Source organism: Triplophysa rosa, linkage group LG16 (genome assembly GCF_024868665.1).
Source record: "Triplophysa rosa linkage group LG16, Trosa_1v2, whole genome shotgun sequence".
NCBI lineage: Eukaryota > Metazoa > Chordata > Actinopteri > Cypriniformes > Nemacheilidae > Triplophysa > Triplophysa rosa.
Window position 1 is genome coordinate 7318822 of NC_079905.1, and position 12516 is coordinate 7331337.

The 12516-nt window shown below is 39.6% G+C and overlaps 1 protein-coding gene across 3 annotated transcripts in view; it reads right to left on the bottom strand.

The window, feature by feature from the left end:
• Positions 1-12516, bottom strand: part of LOC130566769 (ephrin type-A receptor 7-like) — a 98401-nt gene that overhangs the window by 16930 nt on the left and 68955 nt on the right. For 2 of the 3 annotated variants that reach the window (XR_008964520.1, XM_057354505.1), the window contains exons 6-9: positions 5757-5884; positions 4968-5247; positions 3752-3860; positions 102-218 (exon numbers count right to left, since the gene is read on the bottom strand). Coding sequence is in view for 2 of the 3 variants with exons in the window: in XM_057354505.1 (XP_057210488.1) it covers positions 102-218; positions 3752-3860; positions 4968-5247; positions 5757-5884 (634 nt within the window). In the remaining variant the exon portion in view is untranslated. The remainder of the gene's footprint in view (positions 1-101; positions 219-3751; positions 3861-4967; positions 5248-5756; positions 5885-12516) is intronic. The other variant, XM_057354506.1, reaches the window with a different exon arrangement.

The following is a 12516-nucleotide window of genomic DNA, read 5'->3' on the forward strand; positions in this document are numbered from 1 at the left end:
CTCTGTTAGGAAACAGTGGCAGGGAAAGACGAGTGAGAAGATGGGGAGGGACGCGGCAGTGGGAGATAAAAGGTTGCAGAGAAACGCAGGCATGCCTGTACCTTGGAAACAGCTGCGTGGTGGGAGGGAGAGGAGGAGGTGGAGGAGGAAGAGTAGAGAAGGAGGTAGAGAGCACCACCACGTGTGTAGGAGCTACGTTGGAGGGTCTGGAGAAGCCACTAGGGGAAGAGAGGAAGGAAGGGCCTGAGAAAAAAATCTTCCTCCTAGAGAGGATGTAGTCACATGGGCTTTGACATCACAGGAAGTACACTAGATGGCCAGGAGTGCTTTTGATCAAAATGGGATCTGATGACATCACTCGTGATGCAGACTAACTTCTAACTTACTTTCCAAGTTACTTAAAGTAATACAACGCAAACAAAGATCCCTTGAAACCACAGACAGGTGCAACATGAGAGCATCTTATAACTTGGTAGGAGCTATTATGACTGTCTGCCTCAATAACGAAGTGAAAGATAAGGGGTCGAGTGAAGGTCGGGGGATTGAAAGGTGTGATGGATCCGTGCAGGAGAAAGAACGCAGAGGAGCGGAGACCAATTACCACACACTTTTACGGCGTTATTGTGTGTGTGTGTGTGTGTGTGTGTGTGTGTGTAGGTGTATGTAAACTCTCAGCTGATTCAGAAATCAAACCCTGGGCGCTGGGAAAAAACACAGAATACCTTGAAAAGTCCAAAGTACTACAGTAAAAATCGACCAAACTTGACATTGAATTCAAAAGAATGAAAAATAGTTTTGAAGGCTTAGGGGTGTTTGGATGAGATGAGAACCGTGACCTAGTACATCTGAAAGTGTTTCCCATTTACACTACACTCACTGCACATAAAAAAGCTTTTTTATTCTTTGTTTTTCTTAAAAACATCTATTTAATCCTTGTTTTCATCATTCAGATTTCCAGAAGTAATAACAATAAAAACAAAAATGATTACTGTATCCAACAATGCAACATGGTTGACAACCTACTTCTTGTATAGATGAACCAGTGATAAATATTACATTTCTTAAATCGATTTTTCAAAAATGACTGCACACACTTATAATAACAATAACACAACTAACATTGTCTAATAAACAAAAAGTGACATATGACTGCATCATAACACTTTTTAAATTAGCTACACAATGTTGCAAATATTATATAAACAACATCGAGAAATACGCACTATACGCAGTTATTTTTAATTCCAAACACAGCTAGACACCCCTCCCTGACTCCAGACAAAGCGAGCGGAGACCTAGATGGATTAAATATCCATCCACAAATACCAATAATCCGCTTACTGTGTGTGTATGTGTCAGTAATTGAGTGTTATTAATAATAAATGAGATGTTATTCCCTGAACAGGGGTGGAAAACGACCCAGATTTTGAGGGGCTTTGGAACGAAACGGACCTACAAAACAATTTCTGTTAAGACCAAATCGGACAGAAACATTACTTCACAAGTGAAGAAGTGCACTCAAAAATGAAAATCTGTCATCATTTACTCACCCTTGTGTCATTTCAAACCCGTATGACTTACTTTTTTCTGCAGAACGCAAAAGAAGATATTTTGAAGAATGTTGGTAACTGAACAACGGCGGTATTGACCTGCATTGGTTTTGTGTCCTTACAATAGAAGTGAATGGTACCGCCGGTTACCAACATTTTAAAAAATATCTTCTTTTGTGTTCTGCAGAAGAAAGTCAGGCAGGTTCGAAATAACAAGAGGGTGACTATCCCTTTAAGATAATACAGGTCACATGTGCAGAGATGAATAAAGATCTGTGTTTTTGAAAATGTGTCCATTTATATTCGGGTAGTTGACGAATAAATCGTACATGTGTCCTACGTTGTGACATAGCAAAATTTAGAAAACAAACTGTTAATATTACATTGTATTATATTATATTTATAAATTTCATTTTTTCGAATTTTTTGCCATAACACAATAGGACGAATTTGCATATTAGTCTGTCAACCACCCATTTACATAAGAACGTAAAATTGTTTTCACACAGAAATCCTGACTTGTATTTGTTCCGTAACTGAAGCATCAGACATTTTGTCTGTTTGTCCAATCCAATTTCACACCTGATGTATGCCAGTGTCTCTAATAAGCCACACGTGCAATTCATCAATAGAAATCGCTTCATCAGAGGAGCCAATAAATCCATTTGGCTCGGAGACGGATTTTGTGTTGATGTGTGGACTGATGATAAAGTTTGTGGTTGCATATTAAAGCATGTGTGTGTGTGATTGACAGTGTCTGGGCTGGCGCTGCGTTGCGTGTGGTTTAGAATGAATGAGAACCATTTCACAGCGGCTCAATATAATCCATTCTCATCACTCTGATTAATGGAGAGCTGTAGGAGTGTGTGTTTCCTCTGCCGTTCGCTCCCTTGACATCACAGCTGCATGGAGATCCATTAGAGCATGACACACCTGTGTGTGTGTGTGTGTGTGTGTGTTCATGTTTGTATATCCCGGTGGGGACCTAAACCTGAATACACACCAACACATGGGGACTCGTGTCACCGTGGGGACCAAAATTGAGGTCCCCAGGGGCAAAAAAGCTAATAAATTGTACAGAACAATATTTTTTACAAATCTAAAAATGCAAAAAGTGTTCTATGATCTTTAGGTTTAGGGATAGGGTTAGGGATAGGGGATAGAATATACAGTTTGTACAGTATAAAAAACATTACGCCTATGGACTGTCCCCACGGGGATAGTCAACCAAAGCGTGTGTGTGTGTGTGTGTGTGTGTGTGTGTGTGTGCGTGCGCGTGTGTGCGCGTGTATGTGTGTGTGTGTGGCATAACACTGGTCCACGTTGTACCTTATGCTGTCCAAGAACCATCTACTTGAACAGGAACAGACAGTCTGGTTGACCACAAATAAAATTAATTATTAGATGCTGGGGAGGCTTTGCTTATTTAATAAAAACCTCATTTGAAATGATTAGAAAGTGAGGGGGAATTGAATCCGTCACAGGTCAAACTCGAGCCTGAGCGCAACATCCTAAAGCACATGCACTAACCGATGCACCACAGTACACGTGAGCAGGATTCTGACAGGAAACAACACCGGAGCAGGTGGCTTGTCTATCTTTATCTTTTTCCCCATCTGGGAAATGCAGCCTTTACAAACACGCGCGTGACATATGCACATGTCGCACGATCGCGGCGAAATTGGATTGAGTTATTGTGCTGTCCGTCATATAGTCTAACAACGGCATCGTGCATCTCTGAAAGTGGAATGAGGTTTCACACACACCGGAGAGATGAGTTTGTGTTTATGTGTGTGTGTGTGTGTGTGTGTATAAGAGACTGACTTCAAATCTGTTGTGATTTATTCTGATGGATGATTTTGCAGACCAAGGAAGTAGAAAAAGGCTTTCACCAATGCGCCTGTCACACCGCAGTTAAACGGAGGCGTTCGATAGAGCAAAAGGAAGACTGTCATAGCAGGGAAACTGAATGTGCAACCACATCATATTTTAGTTAGAGAAACAGTTCACCCGAAAACAAATCGGTCATGAGCTGGCCCAGACAAAATACCCACAAATGACCAAAAATAGTTTTTCTACAATGCCGTTTGGTCCTTTCTGAAGCTATTGGTCACAGACCATTACTGTTTATAGTTTATAGGAGAAAAAATCTTTTATTGCAAATCTGAAGTTTTGTGTTGCACAGGAAACATTGGCCGTACCTTCTCCAGATGAGCAGTCCAACTCCAAGAGTGAGCAACATGATGAGAGCAGCGACTGAGACCACCACGATGATCACCACAGGACTCTGCTCGCTGGAAGCCAGCGCCACTAAAGAAAAACGCGTATCCAAAGACAAACAAAAGGTACGGTTAGTATGCATGAGGGCACAAGCCATTATCACTGCTTTAAAAGCAACGGAGCATGACAAGAGGATTGATTTTTAAAGTTTTTCTTGATTTGTTTTGATAAGGCCTTAATGGGAATACATTTTTGTGAGGTGAAGTTACGGCTTTCCTCCAAAATGTGTCCATTTCATCCATCTGGATGGGGGGGGAGACGGTCATTTTTGGCTACTAAATGAAACACTTCGACTGTGAAATGGAAAGTTTAAACTGCTGTCGACGATTATGTGTTAGCGCATACGATTAAATAATATCAATGTCTAATGTCACATTTTTTGAAATGCTGTTATTTTAACATTTCAGTTATTTAGAAGAAATAGAAGCCTGGTCTTTGTGTGTATGAGAAACGTAAACAGAACTGGAGCCTTAAAGCTCAATTTTTACTGCAAGGTCTACTCGCATACAACAAAACACTTCATCGACAGAGGCACAGTTACTCCATACATACAGCACTAAACACTCAAAACTGAAACTGAAAAAACGTTCTCATAAGGCCAAGTCAAAGATACATTATGAGCCCAGCAGAGCATTTCACATTTGAAGGAACAGGAAAACCCTAAGCAAGGAATTAAAGTACTCTGCAAAGCAACACTAAAGAGATTCTGAAACCAGATTCATTCGGCCAAAAGGTTTGCAACACGGCACCGAGCGTAGCAGCTTTGTTCTGCATAACCTGTTTAAATACTTTGTAAGTTAGTGCACTTCACAGGAAAAGGACGAGGTTACATGTGCACTTCCTTCCATTGTGTTCATCCAATATGAATGAATCCTCTTAAATTAAACATGCCAGCAAGCTTTTGCACTTAAAACTCATTGTGTCATTATAAAGTAAAAATGTAGTGAGCACTAATGTAATCTTTAAAAAAAGAGAGAGAGAGCAGCTCACACATCAAACACACCAGTGTTTTTTTGTTTAAGCATAAACCTACATTTTCTATGAACCAAGCATTTACTGTACTGTATATCTTATGTTTACACTCATTAACTAGAAAACATGACACTACGCTAACAACAAAGCTAAGAAGTTACTCACATTCTCCTAGCGTCTGCAGCTCCAGCGGTGTGCTGTATGCCCCGTAGTCGAGCGGAAGGGGTGACACAGCCACCACGGGGCTGGAGGAAGAAGCAGCAGATGGAGAAGAGGGAGATGAGGACGAGGAGGATGAAGAAAGAGGTGATGAGGAGAGAGAGGACAAAGCTGGACTGGAACAGGTGCGGATGAGGAAGACGTAAGTTGTGCCCGGTTTCAGGTTGTTGACACTGATTCTGGTGGCGGCCGTCTTTACCGTGGAATAACTCTGGTCTTTCTGGTCCTGAAAAAACATGCCAACATGTCCATAATGGTTGGTTGATGGGTAAATTAACATCCACAAATGGTCAATGAGTGCATGCAGGTTTCCAAAACACTTAATCTGTCTACCATTGGGTGGACAAACAGGCTGGTTCGGTTTGGGCTCAAACTAACAGGAACGTATTCACACTTTTAAACGTTTTTTGTCTTTGCATACCATTGTAAAAGTACAGCACGTTCATAATTTTTATTTGATAAAAGAACACCGTCCAAGTTGTTTACATTCAGGTTGGCTTTTTATTAGATATAAACAGTCCAACACCAGGCTTATAAATACACTTACCGCTCATAAAAAAACAGCACTCTTTTTTTACAGAGACATTGCATGGCTTTCCAGGACTTGTGCGAGTTTGTTTAGACTTTAATGTCTGGTAGATATGTACTGGAGCTGACTGGCATGATCAATGAATCGCTGTGTGCTGTGGTTGTACACAAACGCAGGTTAACAGACCTCAGGAGATGCAACTGTACCTTCTCATAGTATTTGATCTCGTACTCTGTGCGACTGCTGTTGGTATATGCGATGGGTTCCCTCCAAACCAGAGTCACACTGCGCTGTTCAACCTTCTCTGCCCGCAGCTCGCTCACTTGAGAGGGTGCTAGAGAGAGAGAGAGAGAGAGAGAGAGAGAGAGAGAGAGAGAGAGAGCTGTAAATAATTAAGGAAAGCTGTGAGAATTTTCTGTCAGCTGCATGAGCGTGTGAGACATTGTTAAAGATCCGATAAAGATGTTCTCTTGTCAGAAAGAGTTCGCATCTGTTATACAGTGTTTCAACTTCCCATTTCAAAATTAACACTGTAAATTAAAGTATTCAACATAAAAGAATAAAGGCATGTTTTTAGCTGAAGTATTTCACTATCATGTATAGTTTTCCAGTAAAAATATCAAAAAAATCCATGAAACAAATGACTTTTTTTCTCGTTTAGGTTCTGAATACAGTGATTATTGTTCAAATAATTCGATTTTTTAAATAATTTAATAAATTTGATTGCGTGTGTGTGTGCGTGCGTTGCCCCTCCTCTTCTGCTGTCCTGATTAAGAGATGATTAACAAGGACACAACAGCTGAGAGCTGCCACTCAAAATCCACTATCGAGAACTGACAGCTCCATCACTACACAAAATAAGCAATGAACGAATAAGACACCAACCTTTCCTTGATCATACACCAACCAAAATGCAAAAAGTACATATTTTCATTTTTTTGCTAAAACACACGTTTCCCGTCAAGCCTCCCTGTATGCCATGAAACTGTAATGAAGCTGTAATTTGGGCTGCTGATCAAAAGCTGTATCTGTCCTCTTCATCTACATCAAGCCTTTAAAACAAAGGCACTGGGGTTATTGCCATGCAGTCTGTTCTCACAACCAATAGGCACGCAGCTCCTCTATTTCCTGCCATAAGAGCACCGTACAGACATCTCACGAGACAAGTGTGTGAACTAAAACTAAAATATCTCAGGAAAAAATGCTTTGATCTCAAACTAAGTGACAGCTACACTGCTCATTATACATCATGGACAACTCAACTGTGACACGCTGTGCACGAGGGTCGTCCATAGTGTCAGCTTTACGACTAGACTGCAAACAGACAATTCAATCCTTGCCAGACGTGTGAACTGTATTTCACTTTTTTACCTTTTTGCTACTTTTATTGACAGCTTTAGTACACGGAGGTTCAGTGTTGGAAAAGCTGTTAAAAACTGCATCTTTTTGAACTTTCCAATAGGCCTGTCAAAAGATTTATCGCGATTAACCGCATCCATATACATTTTTATTTATAAACACATACATATGCATGTATACATATTTAGGAAATTTTTGCATGTATTTATTTATATTTACCAATGATTTAAATTATATATAAATGTTTATTTATTTTGATATTTTTCTTAAATATATACATGTAAGTGTACTGTATGTGATTAATGAATAGAAAATTAATATGCACAGTACACAGACATATATTATGTAAACACAAACTTTTATTCTGCATGTGATTAATTGCGATTAATCTTTTGACAGCCCTACTTTCCAATGTCATAAAGAAGCTTACATAAAATAGTAACTAAAAACAGCTCAGAATCCTAAATATTGCAATAAAACAATAAACATCTGTTGTTTTTCATTTTTTAAAATCCCACATCTAATTCCAAAATCCGGGATTTATCTTCCAAGTTTCAATGTGGACTGAGACTTTCAACCTAACAAATAAGTGGATTTATAACCTCAAGAGTCACCCAAAAGTCAAAACAACAGTTTGTGAATTAGATCGAGTGTAAGCAAAGCTTTTTCTCTTTTTCTTTCTCACTCCAGGCTGTTGTTTCTTAAGCTGTGTTTAATGAATTCTGTATCGAGCTCCAAACTGCTACTCTGCCTCCAAATGCACCTGCAAACATAGTTAACACCACCGCACAACATACATACACGTATGCACTCGCCCCACTGAGTGGGAGGAAATGAGAGCCGGCCTGAATTGCTTACAGTAACTCGCTGCAGGCGCTAAACTGGAGGTTAGGATGCTCTGAATCGTGTTATTGAACTGACCTCTGGAAGGAAGGTTAAGATGTTGTGATACATGTTACATGTTCTCTCTCACACAAACACACAGATTTTCATTAGGGATGTTCACACAACTTTTTTTTTGGAACCGGACCAGTCGATTTGTCCACCAGTCATAACACCGATCTGTGCGTATATAGATCAACAGTTACAAATGCCACAGCCTTTCAATACATTCACCGACAAATAATGGACATATATGTAACATACTCTAAGTATCAATAAACTTGTTTACAACAAAATTTGCATTGTCCTAAGAAAAAATGGACTGGCTTGAATTAAAATGCAGTAAATTTGTTATAAAAATATGGTGGTTTTATCGTTAGATTTTAAAACTTTTTCTGAGTATATTCAGACAGATTCAGTCTTCTTAGCATTTAAATGATAGATCATCCCATAATGAAATTTCTGTCATCATTTACTCACCCTCGTGTAATTTCAAACCTGTATGGCTTTCGTTCTTCTGAAAAACACAAAAGAAGATATTTTGGAGAATGTTGGTCAACAAAAACCGGTGGTCCCCATTGACTTCTATTGTATGGACACAAAACCAGTGCAAGTCAATGGAGACCCACGGTTTTCGGTTCCTAACATTCTTCAAAATATCTTTTGTGTTTTGCAAAAAAATAAAGTCATACAGGTATAAAATTACACGAAGATAAGTAAACGATGACAGAATTTTCATTTTGGGTTGAACTATCCCCTTAAAGCACAACACTCTGTCAGCATTCGAAAACTCTTTCCATATCATTAAAAATAATCTAGATAAACTAATCAACTTCTCATTACCCCTTCCAACAGCGTTCAATGTTAAGGTTCGCCCGAGTGTGACATTCCCGCATATCTTTGTTGAGCAGAGGGTATATGCCCTATAGACAGAGCCATCATGGCTCTGTGTGCCTTGCAGTGGCAGAGCCGAGGATGCATTCAGCAGGGGTGTTTTGGAAACCACGTTTGGCAAGAAGCGTTGCACTATCGGAGCGTGCAGGCAGGCAAGCGCTGCTCCCTCAGGACGTCTTCCTGTGAATTAGTGTGGAAGTCTCTCTTTTTCTTTTAACCGCAGTCATCTCATTATTGTTTGGAGAATTTCTTTGACTGGCTCTGCAAGTTTTTGGCACATGACAACCTCCTGCTAATCGTGGTGCTTTTGTTAAACGTGTACATCCACTTAAACGTCTTCTGTGTGTGTTAGAGAGGAGAGAGAGCAAAAAAGATTGTGCGTGTTTTATTATGGCCAGTTAGCCATGTTTTCTGACAACATGCAGCGATACGCTGCAGACGGCTATTTGCCTCTCGGCCAAACAGAAAGAAGCAGAGAGCAATGCAGGGAGGGAAAGCGAGGGATACTTGGATTTTTCTGTGGTGTTTGCTTTACTCTGGCAGGTTGAAATGTGATCTTGCCCTCAGCAATGGCAGAAGGGAACGTGACCGAATAGTCAAGTCATGCATGATAGCACACAAACATACTGTACACACAAATACACACACCTCAATATCACTGCAGTCTGGCCGAACATATGAGATGCCTTCAGGTTTATGTTGACCTTGCACTTAGAGCACAAGTAAGTGTGTGTAAAACTTAAGACGTGTGTGCATTCAGTTTGCTAGATACTACATGACTTCTCATACTAAAGATGAGCAGTGATATTTTCTTTAAAGGTCCAGTGTATTAAATTTAGCGGCATCTAGCAGTGAGGTTGCGAATTTCAACCAATGGCTCACTCCACCCCTCCCTTTCGAAGCACTATGGTGGATGACACAGGATTAAGATGTTGTTACGTTCCTCGTTTCTTTGTCGAAGGAAATAAGGTATTTTCGAAATGCTCTGTAGAGCAGTTTGTCCGATTAGGGCTACTGTAGAAGCAACATGGCGAGTTCCCTGCAAGGGGACCCACAGTGTGTGCAGATAGAAAAAGCTCATTCTAAGGTAATATAAACGTAACGCTTCATTATGTAAGGTCTTTACACACCTCTGAAGACATAGTTATGCATATTATATTGCATTTCTGTCACCTTTAACATTCATTTCAGTTTCACCATTTTTTATAGATCTTTCCACCGACTATGATTCTACACAATTTGAAATAGATGCATATGCACAACAACACATCCCACACATGCACACACATTCCCCGCTACGAGAAAGAAAAACGATTTAAAATAAACCTACGAATGGTCCGACACATTACCCAGGATGCTTCACCAGCTGGGCAGGCTGATAGACTTGCTATTATCATTCATATTATCATTTATATTATCGTGGGGAGAGAGGGAAGGATGGAATGAAGGGAGGGAAAGGAAGAAAGGATTTCAGCCGGCCTGCTGGGAGGGCGAGATAGACTGATGCCTGCAAGACATATACATTTCCATCTAAAGAATGCTATTACAACACCCTACGCACACCTGGGACAGAAAGAGCGAGGATGAAAGGAAGCGGGAAGGGACGTAAAAGAGGGTGGCGGCGGAGGAGGAAGAGAGTGAACAAGGAAGCGTGGAGAAAATGAAAAACAGTGAACAGGGAGGAAGGAAAGATAAATGAGAAAAGAGGATTGGAAAAGAAAGTGAAGGAGTAGTACATAAAAAGCAAGCACAGGGAGAGGGCGAGAAAAAGGCTAATGAGGAAATAAGATTTGCCAATGGCATTTCCCATAGAACTCCACACTATATCACTATAGAAATCCAATTTCCTTCACTTAGATTTATGACCTTTCTTAAAGGTGAGGGGTATAATTTTTGTGCCACTATCGGAACCTAAAGGAATTTCAAGATGTATCCCAAACACTTCGCACATCTGTCTGGGGGACTTGTCTTTTATTTTCGTACAAACAGGTAATCCAGCCCTAAACTCACAATAAATTCACACGTCGGACTGCTCAGACAAACAGCAATGTTGCAAATGACTGACTTACTGTTCAGTTTCTTTGCCAATTGAAATGGGATGGGAACATATTAAACATTCGCGTGGCTGTGCTTTTTTTGTTTGCACCATAGCCAAAGCTAGAAAAAAATATTATAATCACCTCCTTAGTGGTGACAGAAACTTAAAAAGTGGGTTATAATGATTGGAACGCCCTCAGGAACTTCCTCCAAAAAAAACATGAAGATGTAAGCCAAGAAAAGTAGAAACACACTTTCAACACAACACAAAATTAAAAAGGGGAAAAACATCCAGTGAGATAGGGGGTTGACAGGAAGGTAAGGCTTCATTTTCCAGACTCAAAGCCCCAGCACTGCTGTAAGCTACAGACAGCGTCAAACCGCCTGACAGCACAGACACAACACTAAGCTGATTTCAGAGTTCATGAGAAGTGCACCAAAGTTAGACTAAATCAGAAATAAATAAATATATGAAAAATCCGCTCTCGACATGTAAAAGCAGACACAGTCTTGAGAGCAAAAGCACATTTATTCAGCACAGTCTGCAAAGAGGGAGGTCTGGCTGATTGACATCTCTCTCTAGAGATGACAGACAGCTGTCAATCAAAGCATTAGGCCATCGCTCTCATCACGAGATGTCTGAACAGTGAGCGTGGAGACTCATCAACCCCCTATAGCTGCACACACACGCACAGACGGATTCACACAAAACCTCACGGCAAAAATCATTTTTCAAGCCGTGTTTTTTACCGTGAAACATCGAAATAGATTTAGCCTACTTGAGACAGAAAATTGCTAACAGAGTTGTTTATAGAAGCGATATCTTAAGTTATACAGCATGTTTTTCTTACCCTATTGCCATTTTTTTTAAACAAACCTAATTTAAACCATATTCTCTAAAAACAAGTCTGAATATCTAATGCAGCCTTGCCTAATATCTAAAGACCTGTTCGCAACAAGAACAAAAACTATATTAGCATCAAAACCAACATTTTTTATTAAGCTCTGCGGTTTTACATTTGACATGTGTGAGCCCTTTAATTGTATTGGATTTGGATTGGATGTTAATATTTTATCATCAGAAAGTGATGCCAACAATACTGTTCCTCTGTAATGTTTTTAAAACTTTACTTTTATAGTTATCGTTCTTGGTCTGAGCAGGACATAATGTGGTAAGAATTGTATGTTCATTTATAGTAGTTTGGATATTTGCACTAAAAAGACAAAGACAAAATTTTTAAAAAAGGATTATTATTATTATTATATTATGAATAAAATAAAATATGATAAGATGATACCTAAACCTTTTTTTGTATGTTTTCAGACTTATATCGTACATTTTAAACATTCAGTAAGTGTATTTGTTTTGTTGCACTTGTTGTTTGTGGTTACTGTCTTTTAGTCATTTACACCTAAAAGAAGAAACGGCACATTCTTTAAAAAATCAACCCTTAACTTTTACAGTTCTATTGTGCTATTACAATTTTTTGTGCTGATAAAATGACAAGCATACTCATTAGCAATATGACTTCGTCCAGTGTAACAATCTTTCTGGATAAAAAAGAAACTTTAATCCACACACAAACGCACAAATCTCTCCGAACAGAATAATAACCATCTCAACACTTATAAGGGTGATAATGAGACTAAGAGGAAAGAGGGGCATTTCAAAGAAAACGCTGTCAGTTTGAACTTTTCTCGCATACATTCTCACACCTCCCTCTGGTTTGAGAGCCTGGCTCATTGTGGCCGTCCGTCACTCATAGAGCTTACTTCAACGCTCTGAAGATCTGA